The following is a 20860-nucleotide window of genomic DNA, read 5'->3' as shown; positions in this document are numbered from 1 at the left end:
TGGTCTTTACAAAACATCAGATATTTATTTACATAATTACAATTGGATTTACAGGGGTATCCTTTTCTCATGAGAAACTGCATGAACATTTGTGCAAAATAGATAATAAATACATTTATGATGGTTTTACCCTGTGGGATTAACATTTGTCAGAGGGTGTGAGCATTTGTTGAAAATAAAATCTTCTGAGCAGTTCAAGTGCATAATGTAATGATTCTGATGCTATATGAAACACAGGTGGCTGTGTGAAGAGATGCAATCACATCTTCCATGAATAATAAGCGAGAAGTCAGTCAGTCTATCATCAAAAAGGCCCTCAAAAACCAATGACTCCCTGATGATTTGCAGTGAAGAGTGGCATACTTGTGTACACACAGCTGCTCTCAGACCAGGCCTGCCGTTTTGATATAAACACATGAGACATTTCCAACAAGAAAAGCTACAATGAGACAGTGAGGTTGTGGTGGTTTGGGGCATGTGTGCAATTCAATAAACAGGTCTGTCTAACACAGGGGTCACCAACGCTGGGCCCGCGGGCGCAAATAGCACTGGTCACAAATTATCATTGTTATTTTGTGCTTTAAATTTTGAATCAGAATTGCTTACAATTATGTATTTTTTTTAATCGTCTTATAACATCAAAAATTAAAACAAATATATTTTATAACAGCACGGTGGTCTAGGGGTTAGCGCACAGACCTCACAGCTAGGAGACCAGGGTTCAATCCCACCCTCGGGCATCTCTGTGTGGAGTTTGCATGTTCTCCCCGTGCATGCGTGGGTTTTCTCCGGGTACTCCGGTTTCCTCCCACATTCCAAAAACATGCTAGGTTAATTGGCCACTCCAAATTGTCCATAGGTATGAATGTGAGTGTGAATGGTTGTTTGTCTATATGTGCCCTGTGATTGGCTGGCGACCAGTCTAGGGTGTACCCCGCCTTACGCCCGAAGACAGCTGGGATAGGCTCCAGCACCCCCCGCGACCCTCGTGAGGAAAAGCGGTAGAAAAAGAATGAATGAATGAATATTTTATAACAAACTCTTACCTCAAGTCAAAGTTCCTATGTGCGCACGCGTCCGCTCACCGCTTTTCTGATACAGTGCAGCGGTGATGAGGAGTTAGCTTACTCGTGCAGTTTAGCCCCCCAAAACATGGCAGAAAGCGAAAAAGGACTTACATTTTCCACAGTGATTGGGAGGAAGAATTTTTCTTTCCATATTTTGAAGAAAAATGTACGTATGTGTCTTATTTGCGGGACGACTGTTGCAATACCAAAGCGGCACAATGTGGAGAGACACTCCAAAACTTGTCACGAACGCTTCAATGCGAGCTACTCACCCGGCAGCGCATTAAGGACGGAAAAGGCCCGTTTGTTAAAGGCACAAACAAAGGACTTTTTTTCACTAGGCAGGTGAAAAAAAATCACAGAAAGGTGTTCCCTCTGAGTTTCTAATATGTGAGCACATAAATAAATGTTTCTTGTTAAAAAATATGTTTTTGTTACCATTATTGTGGAAAATAATGAACATTGATATGTGAGCAGTCGCTTCACATAGTGTTACTACTACTATTCCTTTTGTTCTGATTACTAAAAAGTGATCCGTGCAGTTTTGTCATTTTTGGAAGTTCACCGCAAACAGGTCATGTAGCCCTTCATACTATCCGTGCACACAAAGTAGCCCTCGGCCTCAAAAAGGTTGGTGACCCCTGGTCTAACAGAATACTGTCAACATGTCGTGTCTTTAAAGTCGCTTTTCTCAGTAATAACAGATTCGCTGCATCGGTTTATCATGTAGATCAGCACAGTTCATTCCTGTTAAAAACTATTAGCACAATGTTAAAATGGTAACTAAGCACTGTATTTGTCGCACATGTCCTTTAGTAAGTTTTGACTTAAGCATCCGCAATGTTAAACACCACAAGGAGATGTCCTCCATGTTTCCATGTGTCAAAGCAAACAGGGTTAACTGTATTCTCTTTTATAGTATGTGATAATGCAGAAGTCAGGTGATGATGCCAGCAAATGTGTTGACAGGTAGAGGAAGTCCCTTGCTCATGTACTTGCTCAATCCGGCGTCTTTGTCCTCATCAAGGTTTAATTTAGACATCATGCTTTTCTGAACACAGTATCCAGGGTCAAGGCAGGGCACAATTTCAATTCTGGAGGAACACACAAGAAAAAGAGCAAACCTTAAAATATACAGGGGTACTTCTGCCGTTTGTGCAGTCATTGAAGGTTAGATTCCCAGCCAGTCCCAAACCCCTTGCATTGCACCGCTTTTGAATACACCGCAACATGCAGCACAGTGTGATGCAGCATCATGAAACAAAATGCTATTAACTATTACAATGTAAAAAAATGCTTTATTATTTAATTATATTAACCGTCATATTAACTTTTAACTATTAAAAAGTTAAATCATAAACATACTGATCAGGTTGTCATGTGTTTTGCCATGCTCTTCTTACATTTTGTAAGATCCTAAAGTGCTTACGTAGAGATACGCAGCGCACTTGAATGTCTCATCAGCGCACGGCACAGTACTAAGTACTCCCAACTTTGTTTGGTGGCTTTGGTGTTCGGTTAACGTTATTTTCATTTTTAAGAAAACGGGGGCATACAAAACCTGAGGTTTTGTACCTTGGTGGAGGTCTGTGCCCCTCTCACATCATGGATAAAAATGTGACATTTCAAACAGATCCAACAAAACCTCCCTTACCTCTGCACATTGTTGTAGGTCCTTTTTGAATCTCTGTCTATTGTAACTGTGAGCCATGATTGACTCTCTAGCGAGCAAATCGTGATGTTGTTGCTCCTGATTTTTGATTCCTGGAAATGAGAAACCATGAGTTTGGTTGTTAACACTCAGCGGAAGGCGGAAATTAAAAGATGTGAACGTACTACGTTGTTGTTTTTAGCTTTTGCTGGCGCTTCCTTGAAGGTAAGTGTTAAACAATTCAGATCTGAAAGACAAAAGACACACACAGAGTAAAACTCACTTAACATCAATAGAAAGATTAGAGTCTTAATACAAAATACTGTGATGGTAATAAACCTTCTGTTGCATTGGAAGGAATAGCACTGATGTGAACACCAGTTGTCCTGACTGGCATGCCTCTGTCAGCATCACGACCACTTAGTGTCACCTACACACACACACACACACACACACACACACACACACACACACAATGATGAGCTGTTGAGGAATGGCATTCATTTTATGAAAAGGAATCTAAAGGGGAAAAAAAGTCTCACTTTTTTGTAACTAATGCAGACAAGGGCGCCACATTGGTCCGCTACACTCTTCTTCTGCTTCTCTGTTTGAGGGAAAGCTATGCTGTCAAAAAACCTTACATATAATATGTACATGTAGGCGGTGTATGTAGATGGTAAAAAGGTCAACAATGTCCACTGAAGGTACTGTATGTTTCCACAGCCAAATCACCTCTCATTGGAGCCTGGGAGGGTCTGAGCTCAGAAACATCCACCTCCAAATGGGTGAGGAAGACATCCTCCACTGGTTCTCTCGTCGAGGCTGTAAAGGTGATCTAATGTAGAATGAAAATATAGTATAGCTTTGGAAATATGAAAACTGAGGCCTGGCTGCTGGAGAGATGTCAGTTTGTTTGTTTAAGTATTGCTGAAATGCCCTTGAGAAAGGTCCAAACAGTGCAGCGCTTCTCAAAATGTTAAAAAGATCACCCACGCATCCCATGCTGAACTAGTAGTGAGCAAAATGAAAAATTGATTGATTCAAGTAGATTTTGTAATATTGTAATATTAGTGTTTGTGTACAAGTACACCATTGGTAAATCGCTAATACAGTAAACCTCGGATATATCGGATTCAATTGTTCCCACTGGTTTTGTCCGATATAAGCGAAATCCGTTATATGCGTATACCGGAAAATGTCCGTTTTACGCATCTATCGGATTTATATCCGGTATATGCGTAAATCGGATTTTATCCGTTATAAAAAGGCACTTCCTTGACTATGTTTCCAATGTACGCGCAGGCAATGCTGCAAATGCTGCAAATGACGTCGTATAGCGGCCTGTCACGATTCGGCGAATCGATATATGCGAGGGAAATTTAATGGAAATGCATTGGAACGGGACTAGAGATTTTGTCCGAAATAGGCGAAATCCGTTATAAAAAATCCGATATATGCAATGAATTTTTATTGGAAATGCATTACAAAAAAATCGGTTCTTTTTTATCTGTCCGTTGTGAGCGAATTTCCGATATATCCGAGTCCGATATATCCGAGGTTTACTGTAGTATACATACAGCTAGTCCCTCTCAAAAACATTACACTAAAATGGAAAAGATATATCACAATACCTTTACAAAGTAGATGTTGAAGTAGACCGGCTGTTGGCCCATACGGACGTAGTAAGAAATGACGTCAGACACAAATGGCTCTTTTGAGCTTGCTGGGTTTGTTTGTTGCTGCAGAACAAAAACAACAAGTGCTTAAGTGTGACTGACAGTGATAATTAAAACTGAGAATTATTATTGTTATCTTTGTAAAAGCAGACTTTGTGCTACAGCTTCTGTATTGGATTCATTCGATTCATGTTATAACCATGAGATGCACCCATGTGATGGCTGGTGTTTACTTTGTAGATTTGTTTTCAAAGGTTTATTTACCATTTTAGCCAGTTTGGGAATCATGCAGCCCAAACTGTTGATGTTGCAGTTGTACCATGGGTCAACCCTGCTCAGGTAAGAACCAAGTGTGCAGGAACTCTGTTTTAACTGATGGTTCTCCTACAGGAAGATGACAACAGCAGGGAAGAACAAGTCTGCACACCAAAACCAAGCGTCCAAACGCATTGACAATTCTTGCTGTTACGGGAAAGCCTCAATGTATGCTTACAAGAAGGTGTATTTGTATTTATATAAAAACATGCAAGGACAAGGGGATATTTCCTCACCTTGTGTGAGGAGACAACAGTTGGTGCTGCACAAACAGGGATGTAGTAAAACTGCAGGTTCACTTTCATTGTAAGAAAACGTCTCCTCGCTTCCCTTTTCCTGTAATGAAGGCCGTAACTGGTGAGAAGCACAAATAGTGTTTGACAATCTATCCATAAAATGGTGATCGGGATTCCTCTTCTTCCCTGAACTGAGGTCATTAAACTGATAGAACGTAAATGACTCTACAAACTCATTCCTAATATTTTGACTTGCCACAACAATAGGGACAGCTGGGACTGTCATAATAAATTTTGCAGGCCGATAATTGCCCTCAATATTGACATTTTTTTTTTAGAAAATGTTTTCATTAATTACATGAGAAAATGACAGTAAAATCATATCAAAAGCGTATCGGAAAGAGTATTTAACATCGAGCGCTTTTAAATACATTCAACAAAAAAAATCAATGAAAATCAATAATAATCCAAAACAATAAAATATAGAACTTGTCTCTGTTATGAAAAAATAAATACTCAAAAAAAAAAAGCACACACACAGTTATGTAGTATATTGTTAAACTAATAATGACTAATGACTTGTTGCACTGTAGCTTTGAATTCGCTCTAAACGTGAACCATGGGAATGAATCCCTCACCTTAAGTAATAGTAGGCTTTAGCCAGGCGGTTCACTACACTATCGCTCCCAATGATGACCATCCTCGCTGTAAAGTGTCTCTGCTGCTTGGGGAAGAGGTTCTGCAGTGTATTGCTTCCTGATCGCCTTTGCAGTGTGACCCGTCTTCCTCCTTCCTTTCCCCCAAGTCCTCCTGTCCCCAGAATAGCGTGACCTTCCAGTGTGTCCTGCATGAGCGCCACACTGTCCTTCACGGACGGTTTCACCTTCATGCCTCCACGGCGGGACAACTTGATTGACTGTTGGTCGCTGGGGGTAAAAAAAAAAAACAACAACGTAACAACGCAGGTTTCCACCAAGCAGCGAGGTTCAGTTCAGGTTGATGGAGGCTGTATTTTTCATTCATTCATTCATTTTCTACCGCTTTTCCTCACGAGGGTCGCGGGAGGTGCTGGAGCCTATCCCAGCTGCCTTTGGGCGAGAGGCGGGGTACACCCTGGACTGGTCGCCAGCCAATCACAGGGCACATATAGACAAACAACCATTCACACTCACATTCATACCTATGGACAATTTGGAGTCGCCAATTAACCTAGCTGTTGTTGTTGTTTTTGGAATGTGGGAGGAAACCGGAGTACCCGGAGAAAACCCACGCATGCACGGGGAGAACATGCAAACTCCACACAAAGATGGCCGAGGGTGGAGTATTTTTCAGCGCTGTATTATTATTATTATTATTATTATACATTCCGTAAGCACTGCGGACCAAATGAATTGAAGCCTTTTACCTTTTGCAGGCTTCCCACGATGCATTAACATTGCTGGAATCGAGCAATGCCATGGGTGAGGCATCACCACCAGGAGGTAGATCTCGTTCAATGCCACTGTCATTGGACATGACGGAAAAGCGAGTCTTGTCAGATGGCATAAGTTCACCAGGTGAGTCACCCAGCTCGGGGTCCTCTTGCTCCGCACTGAGGGAGAACTGCTCTGTTGTGGAACTGGATCGCAACCACTTGGCCACCTCTCGCCCTGTACACATATTTATAGTTGCTAATAATGGCATAACAGGAATCCACAATCTATGTTGAATTATTGTTCTGCATGTAAGCATCAGTAGTGCAAAAAACGTTGTAGCCCAATGCTATGATAGGATCATCTGGACCAGATGAGGCAGCTCTGTGTGCTACATGAAGATTATTTTTTCCAGTCTTCACACTTTTGTGCAGTATATCCCATGTGACACTCAGCATTTGATGCTTGTTAGCACAAAATGTACAGGGAACATTGTCAGAGTTCACATAGTGTGTCCAAGTACAGCAGAACAGTATGGAGAAAATTGCCTGCAGATGCAATGTGTATCAATATGTTATTTTACATTTTACATTTTGGACAATTCTTTGATGTCAACTCTGTGGGAAGAGTTTGCGGAAGGCCCTTTTCTGCTTGAAAGTAATTAGGGTCAAATAGAGGAAATGTTTCGACACATATTGACCTCATTTGAGCTCTTTGCATTCTGGGTTAGTTCAGTTCAGCTTGGTCCAAACAACTTCCTTTAGACCCCCCACAGTGTCCAGGACCACTCACAGATATCCAGATCCTCTGTCCACAGGTGGAAGCTCATCTCAGGGTTAGGAAGCGGGCAGTCAGAAAGAGGTCCAAAGGAAACAGGCTCTACACACACACAGGAAGAGACCAAAACTGTCACAATGACGCTCAAAAAAAACAAAACAACAACAACAAACTAGCTTCCTCACAGTTGGGACGAGAATTGTTTATCCACATGGGTCAGCAACATGACAGCAGTGGAAATACATATCCGGAATAACAGTACATAAAACATATTAAAAAATGCTTTTGCCAATCAATACAAATGACTTTGGCCAATTTAATGCACTACTTTGTGGGTACAGACAATTAGTTATGGAAGCAAACACAAACGACACAGTGTTCAGCAAGGCTCTTTCCTGGGGCCACTTAAACTCATCTCCATGCAAGGAACTCACAATGTGCAAAGTGTTACCTCATCTTTATCTATCTTAACAATGTACAGTAACAAGTGTCCCAGACTCATGTGACACATAACCTGCAGCTAGGGTGGTTATTGTGGCGGACTACCCCCACGCAAATCATCTCTGATCTCGTAAAACTAAGCACTGTTCCACGCCTCATTCAGAGTGGCATTTGTGGTTCTGCTTCATAAAATAAGCACAGCTCTGTCATTCTGTCCTCTCTCATGCAGCGTCTACCTGTGACAATTTCACTTTGCAGCTGCTGAAGACGGCTCCTTAGTGTTGCCCCCAACTCGCCCGGGCCCTCTTCGACACACTGCTCCAGAGTCACCAACACATCCTGAAAATAAGGCTCGACATCCATATCCTGTTCCAAAACACACAAACACACGTGGGTGAACACACACACACACACACAGGAAGATAAATATATCCAAGCAATGTATTAATAGCAAAGACGTCAAAGGTCACAAGTGGGCGTATATGTAGATCCCCTATGTGTGTGTCCTGCTGGGGTATTACTTTAGGGCCAGTGCCAATGGACAGCAAAGCTTCATTGTGGATGTTGTATTTGACACGTACATGCAGTATGTGCCAGGTTTTTTTTTTACATCAAGAATGTACTGCTATAGCAGTATACCAACTGAGGAAAAAATGTTTGCAATGGTGTAGAACTGTATGTGTTGATAATATTTAGCCTCTCGGTGCAGTTGTACGTCAATGCTAACTGCACCCACAATAATGAACATACTGTTAAATGAATATCTCTCTGACAGTGTCACTCAAAACTGAGCATTATTATTTTTGAAGAGACAGATTTGTTGATGCAGCTCTTACACCGGATCTCAAAAGATTGTACACGTTTACTTAATATTGTGGCCCAACTGCAATAAGAGAATTTCAAAGTAGGATTCAATATGCAATATTTTCATAGAGCACAGAAAACCTGTTTTGGAAATATCAATTTTACCATAGAGCCCTGTAGACATGAAATAACACCCCTATAGTCACGCTTACATTATTCTTTGTTTACACCACATTGCGAAACACTAATGCGCAAGCTACGGGATTCACTACTGGGAAATAACAGACGGCCGCAGCTCATAACATCTAGCAAGCTACCGAGCTAACCAGTTAGCCTATAAAAATTTGTGTTTCAAACAAAGTGGGGAAGAAGGACAAACTGTCGAACCTGTTTTAGGAGAACATGTTATTTAAGTTGACTAGTTATGATTTTTCACTTTTATTGAGACAAAATGTTCAAAATAAATGTTTTTTATATAACTTACATTGCATACTGCTGTTGGGTTGATGCTGGACAACATTGGTTTATCGGAACGCATCTCTAGTTTTGGTTGCATAGTTACATTAAATGTTAGGAAAACTGACTACTGCACCAGATATTCATGTGACAACGAGAGAATAGTTGCACTGACCTTGAGTGTCTTGGCCAATTTGGCTCCATGGGACTGCTCTCCTAAAGTAGCCTGGATGGAGTGTTGGACCACACTGCGCATGTGAGCTGTTGGACTTGCTTGACTTGCTGCCTCAATGTCATCCATCATGACTTGTGCCAGAGAGCCAGAAAAGACCTCGGGGTCAGCCAGAACAAAAACCCTATAATAATTTACACAGTATAAGACAATTTGTCAGTAAGCGCAAGCCAAAGAGCTTGTAAACAATTAGTAACATGTGAACTATTTTAATAAAAGACGTACTTCTCTTGGAATGGATAATGCTCATTCTTTAGTCTCTGTTCTGCTACCATCATCCTCTGGTAGAGTAGACCTTCAGTATACAGTACATTGAGCATCACAGTATATCACAGCAGAATAGAGGTACTTTACTTTAGAGGTAAACTTTATACCCGGAATGTAACGTTCAGTTTTGATCTGCCTAGTGTAGCTGAGGCCAATGGTGCAGTAGGGCTGAGGGTAGGTCAGCAGTCGCTTGCAGAAGTCATAAACACGTTTGTAGAGCTCATCTGGAATGTAGGCTGTCTGAGATATGAACACAACACAAGCTTGTACACATATTTTTGTGAGGTCAAAACATTTATTTAATCACTTTTCAAGCTATTAAAGCTTTGATACATAAATGAAAACATTCACATCAGTCCTTTCCTCTGGTGTTCCACAAGGTTCAATCCTCAGCCTCCTTTTGTCTATCATCTACCCATAAAGTCAGCACCAGTTGCCTCATGTATTATGGGGAACTATAACCTGAATACACCCAAAATAAATATTGAAACAAAAATTGTACCTGAATGATGGCATATATGAGTGTGTGGAGCAGAGGGATAATGTAGTCATGACTGTTCCACCTCTCTGCCTACAGAGAAACAGGCACACACCTTAAACTGACATCAGCAAGACTCAGCAAGTAATAAAGAAAAAATAGTTCTTAGGCCAGAAGTGGGTTCGGGTTTAATCGTAAAAGACACATTTTAGTTAAAGTCATCAATTGAAATTCCTAGAAGATGAGATGGAGAGCATACGTACAACAGTTACGCACCTTTTCTAGCTCTTTTATCAAAACCCACAACAGAGACAAGCCGTTGGCTGGATTGTTCAGAACCTTTTTGTGTAGAGTCCATCTCAGCATACCTACACAGGCGCGCACACACACACACGTGCATAGAAAATTAATCCCAGTTTCTTCACACTTTTGACCTGTGCTAAAGAGTGGTACCTTTGTTGAGACAGTCTGGAGAATGCGGGTTGTCTGTTTCTCTGGGCAAAACAGCCTGGATGCTGCGGTACAGTTCTCGCTCCGGGACTGTAGGGGAGCAGCCAGCTGGTGATAGTGTCAGGAAAACCCTGTCAACTTCTTTTTACACTTGTATAAGCACTTTTGTTGCCAAATCTGACAACATTGTCACAAAGTACGTGTGTCGTCTGCCAAACAGAAGTGTGAAGGTGGAGCACAGAGTGTTTTTTTTAAATGTCATGTATAAAGTGGTACCCTGCCATACGAGTGTCCCAATAACGGGTGTTTTTTATATGAGAGTCGCCTCCTGGCTGATTTTTTATTTTTGCTTCGACTTGCAATCTAAAATTTAAGTTACAAGCTGCTATTTACTGGCAGGAGTAGCCGAGGACAGCTATTTAAGGGCTTGTGTCGATGTGACCATGACTGAAGATAAATAGCATTACTGTTAATAGCATTGGCAGCGCTGGAATTTGCAACACACAAGTTAGTCACCAGGAAAACTTTCCAACACATCAGCAAAACATACCTATATTACAGCCATCTAATTATTATTATGGGCTGCACAGCGATCAAGTGGTTAGTGCGCAGGCCACACAGCTAGGAGACCCGAGTTTGATTCCACTCTCAGCCATCTTTGTGTGGAGTTTGCATGTTCTCCCCGTGCATGCGTGGGTTTTCTCCGGGTACTCCGGTTTCCTCCCACATTCCAAAAACATGCTAGATTAATTGGCCACTCCAAATTGTCCATAGGTATGAATGTGAGTGTGAATGGTTGTTTGTCTATATGTGCCCTGTGATTGGCTGGTGACCAGTCCAGTGTGTAGCCCGCCTCTCGCCCGAAGATAGGCTCCAGCACCTCCGCGACCCTCGTGAGGATAAACGGTAGAAAATGAATGAGTGAATGAATGAATGAATGAATATTATTATTGTTAGCATGTATGTGTGTAGATGCGTATTGAATCGTTTACCACAAAGAGATTACATCCCTACTTCACTACTTATTATAAATAAAAATGTCTTGCCATCTCAATTCATTATGAACAAAATGCAATTAATAACGATTAAATAGACTATAATCGACTGGCAGCCCTAATTACAATTATTTTATATTGATTAAGTGATATTAAATATCAATATTAAATGAACAAACCAAGAATCACGTTTATTTGTAGCTCTAAATGTAATTAAGGTGTTTTTACTCACTCTTAAACACTTTGAAAGCCTTCACCGAATTCATAAATAAATATAAAGTAAACCAATAAAATAATAATAATTATAATAATAACTGCTGTGGGGTTTACCGGTCTGCTCCATGCTGAACACCCGACTTGTGTTATCCCAGGGGACATGGCTGGTCATGGCTTGTGCACATTGTGCGGCTGTAATGAGAAATGAGAAAGATGACGCTGACAGGAAGCGCCTCACATGTTGTGACAGCTCCAGTGTCAAACAGAAAGTGAACACACTGATGTGACAGCAGTAAATGCTGTAGCTAAATCTGTGACAATGTCAGAGTGAGTTTGTTGAAAAATGATGATGCTACAAAGAAGAAAAAAAAACACACAGCTCCCACATCTGGTTCCTCGAGCTGATTGACAGATAGTTGGCAAAACTCCATTTTTATTTTATATTTTATTTTAAGTGTAGTGAAGCCTGCTTTACAGGCTAATTTAGCTAGGGTCAGTTCAGAGGCAGTATCATGTCCACAAGGAAGGCGTTAGAACATCATTAGAACAAGTTGTACTTTGCACAATAGGGAACCTTTAAAATAAACTTGATACTAAGGTGATTCATTAAGAGACAAAATGTTTTAAAAACATATCCCCGCGACCCTAATGAGGATAAAGCGGCAATGACAATGAAGGAATGAATGAAAGAATTGAAGCACTGTTGGAGTCACGTAGGTTGCCTCACGAGGAACTAACACACTAAAAGTAACTTCAGCTGTAAAACACAGACTGGATTAGCACATAGAGATTTTCTGTGTTTTCGGTGATTATTATGTCGGTAATGCAAAAGCGATTAAACTTCCCCACCCAGGTTTTATTTCCCCATAGTACAGCCCGAGCTTCTGGATCTGGTGGGTCACTGCCCCACTTCACACCAATGCAAAGGGCCGGAAAGTAAATCCCTCGCGTCTTCTTCACACATCACCAATCATAATAGAACCTCTCAGAGTTGGCAAAGGTAAACAATATATCAACTCACCCCAAATACGGTTCAAGTCAACAAGTGTACGACAGAACTGGAAAGAGAAAGCAAGCAAGCGACTGAGGAGTTGAGGTTATGTGAGGTTACACAGTCAGTCAACGTATGCGCAGGTGTGAGGGTGTCTGTGACACCCTTTTAGTTCACACACAATCCGCCTAAATGTATTCATGTATGTACTCAAGTCATCCTCACTCATAGGGTTTCATGAGTGCTATTCTAGCCTCTAAATGTAGTACTACTCCTAACCCACTTTTCTATGCGAAAACACACACACGCACACACTCAGGGCTAGTCGTTTCACAGGCCTCGTGTGGAGATTGAAAGGGTTTAGTGTGATGGATTTGCCCTTGATCCCAGCAAGAAAAGCAGCAGTGAGTTGCCAATGCTGTCTCAGCAGCTCAGCACACTGACCACAAGCTTCCGCCAGCCTCCAAAATCACTCCGTGTCTGTCATTTTGTCTTTCATACACTTTCATTGCCCCTTCATCTGTCTTGTACAATATTAGAGCCACTTTGGAAGCAAAATAGGAGAGAAAGGTCAAGCAACAAGAATGATGTTGTAATGGCACACAGAACACAGTCAAGACATAATATTACCAGACTTGTAATATTGTATTTATGTATTTAGAATTCATAAAATTACAATTTGCGGCACGGTGGTCTAGTGGTTAGCGCGCAGACCTCACAGCTAGGAGACCAGGATTCAATTCCACCCTCGGCCATCTCTGTGTGGAGTTTGCATGTTCTCCCCGTGCATGCGTGGGTTTTCTCCGGGTACTCCGGTTTCCTCCCACATTCCAAAAACATGTTAGGTTAATTGGCCACTCCAAATTGTCCATAGGTATGAATGTGAGTGTGAATGGTTGTTTGTCTATATGTGCCCTGTGATTGGCTGGCCACCAGTCCAGGGTGTACCCCGCCTCTCGCCCGAAGACAGCTGGGATAGGCTCCAGCACCCCCCGCGACCCTCGTGAGGAAAAAGCGGTAGAAAATGAATGAATGAATGAAAATTACAATTTGATCCTATAATTTCTCAAAAAAATAGGTAAGAAAAAAGAATTGATGCAAATTTTGTTGACTTTGTTCTATCATCAGCCTGTGTTTTAAAACACATGTGTTGATAATAATATAAAACAGACTGTATACTAGTACACTTTCACTGTTGCAAACACACCAAAAACGTATAAAGTATGCAAACACAATCCCAATCTCTTAAATACAGTATGTGCATGCATAGACGAGAAGTCATTTGTGCGCAAGCCTGCAGTCTCAGCACGAACACCACGTGCACACTTGACAGCATGCACTGTGCAGGAGGTGACACGTATACAACACTTCCTCTGCTTAAGAATGAGTGGGCAGATGATGATGATGATGATGATGATAGCAAACAACATCTTAAAAATAGATTGCTTAGTTGAGAAAAAAAGGACTGAATGATGACTGTGTTCTGTTGTCTTTGTGCAGGGTTCATACTTTTCCATGTCATCTTATACAGCACCACTGTTTATAAATCATTTATGCACAGTATATATACAGTAAGTTTTATAAACACATGATTTGCAGCAGTGAATAAGAACTTCCTGGAATTTTGTGCATCACTGCACAATGTTCGCCGACTTAAGCCTCACAAACTCAACCAAATATGCTCATTGAGGGCCAGTGGCAACTCTGCATGCCCCATCAGAGCATGTACAGATGGCACTCTTCTTTTTGCAATTGCAAGGACTACTTACAGGAAAGTGACTCAGTTGCTAATCTGTATGTGGTGCCACAAGCATCCATTTCCACTTACTGAATTCGGAACCACCGCCACCCGCCGTACGTGTGGCGTCGGTTAAGCAAGGCCGGGAACAATGCAGCCAAATACAAAACAGGAGCACTCATTTCCGTTCCGCCGTGCTTAAGACGTCTCCGAAAACAGGAAGGAGCTGACAGCAATGCGTGGAAGTGCGTTTGCAGAGTAAAGGAGCAAAAGAGCATGTGTGCGCTACTGCTTGATTGGAAATCCCCACACGAAGATAGCATTGGATTTAAGTCTCAGGACAGCTGGGCTTAGTCTTCTCTTACAACACCTGTGTGTGTGTGTGTGTGTGTGTGTGTGTGTGTGTACACGCGTGAGAACTGGGTCAGTTGTACATTTGGCCAAAGATTTAGGCTTGTGCTGCTACTGTGATGAAAAAAAACAACAACATGAACGATAAGTACAGTAATTAAGAACGTAAAACTTATTTCTGTAGCATTTTTCACTCAACAAAGTGCTTCAGAAGACATTCACCATGCACAAACAAAATGCATTATAACTGCAAATGATAACAAGGAAATAAAACACCACATAAGATCATGATAATTTATGTTAATAAAAATATTGATTCTTAAAAAGAGCTAATATGTGAACTAAAGCATTAATGGCTTATTATGCCCATAATCAGGACTGTACAGTCCGAGTATTTCATTCATCTAGAAATTTTCCACACTCTGAGTGTGGAAAAAAAAAAAAAACAAAGGGAGGAATTCTGCTAGCACATTTTTCGCTCCTGAAATAAGTCCATATGAATACAAGTAAAGGAAAGTTTTCAAGTCTCCTACAACTTTTCCTTGTTCACATCAGCAACTCTGGCATTGATGCTTAATGACGTCCCAGCCATACAAGCTTGTGCTTCTATTCTATGTATATTTTGAAATTATTAGTCATAGGTGACATTCCATGGTTGGTGATGAAATTAAATGTAAATTTATTTTTTTTTGTAAATTTTTATTCTTGCAATAATGAGTTTATTCCCATAATTCTCTTACTTTATTGACATAATTTTAGTTTTTTTTTAACTTTTTTAGCTAATTTTGTTTCTTGTGTTGTGATTTTTTCTTTAATATTTCAACTTTATTTTTCCTCATAATATTACAGATTTGTTCTTGTAAAATTAAGGATTTTTGTCATTAGATTACATTATTCTCTTAATATTTTGACTTTATTGTAGTAAAATAACTGCAAATTTCTCTACAGTTTTCTTGATGCATTTATGATGTGTCACAGCCTGATTAAAAAAACAGTCAAACAACACAATGCAAATGCACTTTGGACAACCCTGCTTTAGATGGTTTGCAACTTGAATACAGCACTTTAACACTTTTATGAATCCTGTATAATGCGCTGAACACTTTCAAGTACCCAAGCAATCAAAGAATATACGTATAATCTGCCCAAACCTTCAAAGAACCATTAAGTCTTTCAAACAGTGTCCAGAGGCGCCTCAAGACACGGAGGCATTCATCTTACATGACTGGGTTTTGGACCCTGCAGGCGGGCACAGCAGAAAAATGATCTAATTGTTGCTTTGGCTTGGAGCATTTGGTTACTTTGTGTCTTTATTGTTGTCACATCTGTCAGGATATAATGTACGATCTTGACCTACGCCTCAGAGAGGACTGAGAGGTCTTTATACCGAAAGGAGACTATAAGATCACATGCCCATTGAGAGATGGGTATGAGCCATACAATCCTGCAGTCACTACTGTATATTACTGACAGCTTTAAAATATAATTTGATGAGCGACTTTACTAGCACTACTGATAACACTGTGCTTATTGATTGCCTTATTGTGCCTGGAGGGCCTCAGTCATCTCTTGTCTGAGTTTGATCAAGATAAAACTGCTTTAACTGGGAGTGTTAGTGTGTCTATTTAGATTTTTAGTAAAGGATACAACTGGTAGCCACCCGGCATCCCCCTTAGAGCCAACAAGGTAGCAGCAGGAAGCTGGACAATAAAACAAGGAAGCAGCAGGAAATACAGCTGTGCTTTTAAACTAACAGACAAAACAGAGCATGGGGAAAAGACTTCAATCGCATCAGGCAAGCTTATCAAAAATGTTGTATTATCTCAGGAGGGGAAAAAACATAAACAAGCACTCTTCAGGGTTCTTTCCGATTTAAGAGAAGTTCAAGTAAGAAGAAGGCAGGCGCTCCATTTCTGTTTATTTCTGACTAAATAGTCCTGGTCAGTGAAAGTAATTCAAATTTGAATGTCTATATAAACTTTTGACATACTACAGCTCGTCAACATGATAGTAGGAGTGACATTATTTTAATAATATCTGTAAAGTGATATGTGGTTAGAGATAACAGTACTATAATGTTATACGTAAATGCCAATCAATTCGCTCGTGCAGATAGGTTGCACCACCTGCGCGGCTAACCTGACTCTTTCAAAGATAGCCTTCCTGGAGCACTTGAACCACATAATAGAAAACAATAACTTATCAAAATGTGCTTTAAATGAAAGAAAACCTACCCTTGCTTGAGCACAGCTGACGACAACCGTCAACTTTGGCTTGACAAGTTATAAGTAGAAGCGGTGAGGAAGTGTGGCCACACCTACCGACCAATGGCATGCCGGGATACTAACACAATGGTAACCAATCAGATTGCTCCGTTTATTTAACGCTGCTAGCTAAACGGCAACTCGATTGAAGAAAAAAAGTACGACTTTGTTTTAATATTTCACACAATGTATAAATATGGGTACATCATACATGACCTTTGACTATTAATTATGTGGATTAATCGCAAACAATTCTAAAACAACTTTCCCACTTTTTGGAGATCATTAAGTACCTTTCATTTCAACAATTGTTATAGTTTGTCATTCCAAGAAGATTTTATACAGTGCAAAACATTTTCATTAACAAGCAAAAACTGTTTAGTCTTAAACAGAAAGTGCAGCAATAGGTTTATATATAAACATAAAAACAAGGACGTGTATCAAAATGTGGTTTCATCAAACGCTACCACGTCTGACATAATGTAAAAAAACTAAAAAAATAAAAAGTTGTATTTAAACAATAAAACCATAACAAAAACGATCATTATTGCCTCAGCCATTATGTAAAGTTGTGACAACAGCGCTCTCTGTTGCTCATATACATATATACACTCAATGCCCTCATTTTGTCAACACACTCATCAAAAAATACAACACATGCATGGAGCATTGTCATACAAACAAAACAATATTTGATCACTATATTAACTTGACATTGTTTCCATAGTGTCCATTTTCAGATATCTGTATGTTCACCACACAGTTTTTTCAAGTGCATAGCTACTGTTTTGCAAATAGATTTATATACATTAATCACAAAAAGCTAGTTATATTCGTCTTTTGGGTGAAATCTGCACTTATAATAATAATATTCACTGTTGATGGACATCCTGCAACTCTGAGAACATCCTGGTCATCAAGGCTTAAGGTAGAGCTCCACTGAATGTGACTATGGGCAAACAGAGGAGGGTGCAGAAGGTCGGATGCAGAGGCTGAATTTGGGCTGACATTTGGGCTCGTCTCTGCCTCCAGTCTGAGGAGCTATCAGGTTTGGAGCACACAGAGATGTCACACCTGAACAGCACAAAGAAAGAGAATGGCAGCATTTGTAATACTTGTGTCCATGCAATGTGTTCCTTTTTTTTTTAGTTCTTATCTGCAAACATCCATATCCTGTGCGTCCTTCTTACCTAACAACACTTTGCAGTATCTTCTTCTCATCTTGGTCCAGACATACAGCAAAGGTTGTGTCTGCAGCCCCGCTGATCTGCACCTTGTCCACTTTCACCTCTGTCAGACTCAGCTGCTACAAAGAGAGAAAGGATACGGAGATTTGACTCAGATTAAGTGAAGGTGAGATCTTTCCTGTGCGGTGGATTTTTGTTACTGTTACTGACTTTTGTGACTTTTATACTGTAGCTTAAGGGGGCACAAAAACTCACCATGTTGTAGCCTTTCTTGCTTTTCCCACTCTGCCTCTTCAGAACCTCTGTCATGCTGAGCTGCAAGCACTCTAACTGTGAGTCTGCCAAGAATACATACATAAGTACACCTTTGGAATATTTTTAGAAATTCAACACACATTTAAATACCTTAAAATGAAAAAAAAAATAGCCAAAATGATTTTGGACATTACAGGTCTTGAAAAAAGTATTAAATTATATTATTAAATATTATTATTTTATAGACATGTATATGTTTCGGGGAGTATTTAGAATATTTGCAGAAAAAAAATTTTTGTAGCAAAATATTTGTTTTTATTTATTTTGGTTATTATATTATTTATTATTACTTGGCTCAGAGTAATCACAATCTACCACGCTATACAGCCTTCTATACTGTATGTTGGGCTTCTTTGTCCGTAAAAGATGAAATTGTGTCAAAATATTAACCATAAAACACATATACTGCATAGAACCTACCTAACTCCTCAGGATTCTTGCAGGCTTTGGTTAAGGTCATGGAAGTGCACAATTTAGTTTCTCTTTTCCATTGTCTTCTCCCACTAATCACAACCTGTGCACCACAACAACAACAGTTATTATTTGGAAAGTGAAATGAAACGATACCATACATATCTTCTGTTACAAACTTTATATAAAATGATACTGGAGTGTGAAAAAGTGCTGGCTTCCTTCAAGATTTTGTATTTTTTGGCATGTTGATCACACTTAAATATTTCAGATTAAAATACTCTGGTCTGACGAAACATTTTGGAAGATGTGTCCAATTACACCAGGCATAAAAGTTAGCCCACATTAAAAAAAAATAACAACAGTAAAATATGGTGGTGGTAGTGTGATGGTCTGGGGCTGTTTTGCTACGTCAGGACCTGGAAGACTTGACTTGCTGTAATAAATGCAACCTTCAATGCCGCTGTCTACTAAAAACTTCTGAAAGAGAATGTCAGGCCATTTTTTGTGACCTCAAGCTGAAACCAACTTGGGTTCTACAGCAGGACTAGATCCAAAACAAACCAGCAAGTCCACATCTGAATGGCTGAAGAAAAACAATATTAAGACTTTGGAATGGCCTAGTCAAAGTCCTGACCTGAATCCTATTCAGATGCTGTGTCATGACCTTAAAAAGGCGGCTCATGCTGAAAAATCCTCCAATGTGGCTCAATTACAATTCTGCAAGATGAGTGGCCAAAGTGACTCCGCAGCACTGTGAGAGACTCATTACATGGCATCTCAAACATTTGATTGCAGTTGTTGCTGTTAAGGGTGGACCAACCAGTTATTTAGAGGGCAATCACTTTTTCACACATTTTTCTTATCCCTTCACAATAAAAACTGCATTTTGTGTTCAGTTGTGTTGTCATTGACTCATATTTAACTCAGGAAGGAGGCAAACACTTTTTCACACCACTGTATGTGACAATGACATATAGTATTAAACCACAACTTACCCTGTTATACATGACATCAACCTGCAGAGGCACAGCTTCTCGGTCGCCATCGATACCAAACCGTTTGCTCGCAGTGCCTATAAGAGATACAGTAAATAGACTGTTACATTCAATTAAACAGTAGTCAAAATAGTATTATTAAGTAGTATTAACATCACAATAACAGCATTGACAAATGATCTGTAGTGATCTGGAAAGAATGATGCATATTGTCTATAAATAATCACAATATCTGGTGAAAATGCTGTATTTAATTTTTTGTCATGCTATTAGATAAATATTGTTATAATTGTATTTGTTGCATTTGTTTGAGCTCCAAATTTACAGGCAGCCTCCATTGTTGATTGCCAGTGCACGGCCCGGCAATGCTTTGTTTTTCTATATGCTCTTATTGTTCAATGTTAACATCAGTAAAAGTGATCATGTATATGGGAGTCATAGGGTATTTGTACTTTAACTGTATTTTAACTGGGTGATGCTCACCCATAGCCTTGATTGCCCGGGTTCCAGCAGTGTGACCCAACTCCAGGGAATGGACAAACACCTCCGTCCTCCTCTCTCCGCCGGCTAACGTCAACTACAAAAGGATGATTGTGATTAAAATACCCAGAGCGCATCCTTATGAGATTGAGATTGTGTGTTTGTTTCTTTCAAACCTCAGCTTGGTAGAGCTGGATCAGAGCTGGTCGTGCAGCGTAACGACAATAGTACAGAACCAAATCAGCGAGAATAGGCAGACGCTGTTCATATGAACCGTCATATGAGTCTGACTCTGTCTTTGAGGTTTGCTATGGAAGCATACAACAACTTCATCACTGGACTGTAACTGGAGTACTGTACTGCATCAAGCTGGTTAGAAGTCGACTATACCTGACAGACGACATTGGTGGGTAGGTTCAGGAGGCTGAGAGTGTTTCTTTTGTACCAAGGATCCAACATCCCAAGGAGATGGGCGATATCATTAGTGCTGTCTTCTGTTCCAGTCAGGCTAATATCCTGTTAGGGAAAAAATACGAACGGGGTATATGAATAAAAATCGTGTTGTCTGAAAGCCCAACAATCAGAATGACGCATTATGTGAGTTCATTGTTCTTTGTTCTTACATGAACAAATGATGTGGTGCTGTGATTAA

General features: G+C 40.2%; 2 protein-coding genes across 4 annotated transcripts in view; both read right to left on the bottom strand.

The window, feature by feature from the left end:
- Positions 1 to 3: 3 nt before the first annotated feature.
- On the bottom strand, positions 4 to 16877 carry LOC131132687 (phosphoinositide 3-kinase regulatory subunit 6). Of its 3 annotated transcripts, none has more exons than XM_058078542.1 (21): positions 16788 to 16877; positions 11588 to 11665; positions 10266 to 10370; positions 10089 to 10180; positions 9837 to 9905; positions 9442 to 9574; positions 9293 to 9362; positions 9011 to 9191; positions 7812 to 7941; positions 7150 to 7236; positions 6351 to 6594; positions 5584 to 5871; positions 4946 to 5063; positions 4659 to 4778; positions 4350 to 4457; positions 3451 to 3553; positions 3261 to 3322; positions 3058 to 3148; positions 2904 to 2965; positions 2722 to 2831; positions 4 to 2161 (listed from the first exon to the last, which is right to left on the bottom strand). In XM_058078542.1, the coding sequence occupies exons 2-21, from the start codon at positions 11643 to 11645 to the stop codon at positions 2005 to 2007; spliced, it is 2388 nt and encodes a 795-aa protein (XP_057934525.1). In that variant the 5' UTR covers positions 11646 to 11665; positions 16788 to 16877; the 3' UTR covers positions 4 to 2004. The 3 variants fall into 3 exon arrangements, with proteins under 3 accessions (XP_057934525.1, XP_057934534.1, XP_057934544.1); XM_058078551.1 differs by having other exon boundaries at positions 4946 to 5045; XM_058078561.1 differs by having other exon boundaries at positions 10266 to 10352.
- Positions 16878 to 17025: 148 nt separating this feature from the next.
- The window catches only part of pik3r5 (phosphoinositide-3-kinase, regulatory subunit 5), a 28526-nt gene continuing 24691 nt past the window's right edge, over positions 17026 to 20860 (bottom strand). Inside the window, exons 11-18 of the mRNA XM_058081070.1 lie at positions 20599 to 20724; positions 20385 to 20516; positions 20212 to 20305; positions 19729 to 19805; positions 18740 to 18833; positions 18260 to 18342; positions 18008 to 18123; positions 17026 to 17891 (exon numbers count right to left, since the gene is read on the bottom strand). Coding sequence (XP_057937053.1) covers positions 17741 to 17891; positions 18008 to 18123; positions 18260 to 18342; positions 18740 to 18833; positions 19729 to 19805; positions 20212 to 20305; positions 20385 to 20516; positions 20599 to 20724 — 873 coding nt within the window. The 3' untranslated portion in view covers positions 17026 to 17740. The remainder of the gene's footprint in view (positions 17892 to 18007; positions 18124 to 18259; positions 18343 to 18739; positions 18834 to 19728; positions 19806 to 20211; positions 20306 to 20384; positions 20517 to 20598; positions 20725 to 20860) is intronic.

Source organism: Doryrhamphus excisus, chromosome 1 (genome assembly GCF_030265055.1).
Source record: "Doryrhamphus excisus isolate RoL2022-K1 chromosome 1, RoL_Dexc_1.0, whole genome shotgun sequence".
Classification (NCBI taxonomy): domain Eukaryota; kingdom Metazoa; phylum Chordata; class Actinopteri; order Syngnathiformes; family Syngnathidae; genus Doryrhamphus; species Doryrhamphus excisus.
The sequence above is the reverse complement of the archived record's forward strand: the minus strand, read 5'-3'. Positions and strand labels throughout refer to the sequence as shown.

Coding starts and splice junctions, on each gene's coding strand:
- LOC131132687 (XM_058078542.1), bottom strand. CDS start 11,645: ATGACCAGCCATGTCCCCTGGGATAACACAAGTCGGGTGTTCAGCATG. Junction 4,458..4,658: donor TTCCCAAACTGGCTAAAATG/GTAAATAAACCT, acceptor TTTGTTCTGCAG/CAACAAACAAACCCAGCAAG. Junction 3,323..3,450: donor CTCCCAGGCTCCAATGAGAG/GTGATTTGGCTG, acceptor TCCCTCAAACAG/AGAAGCAGAAGAAGAGTGTA.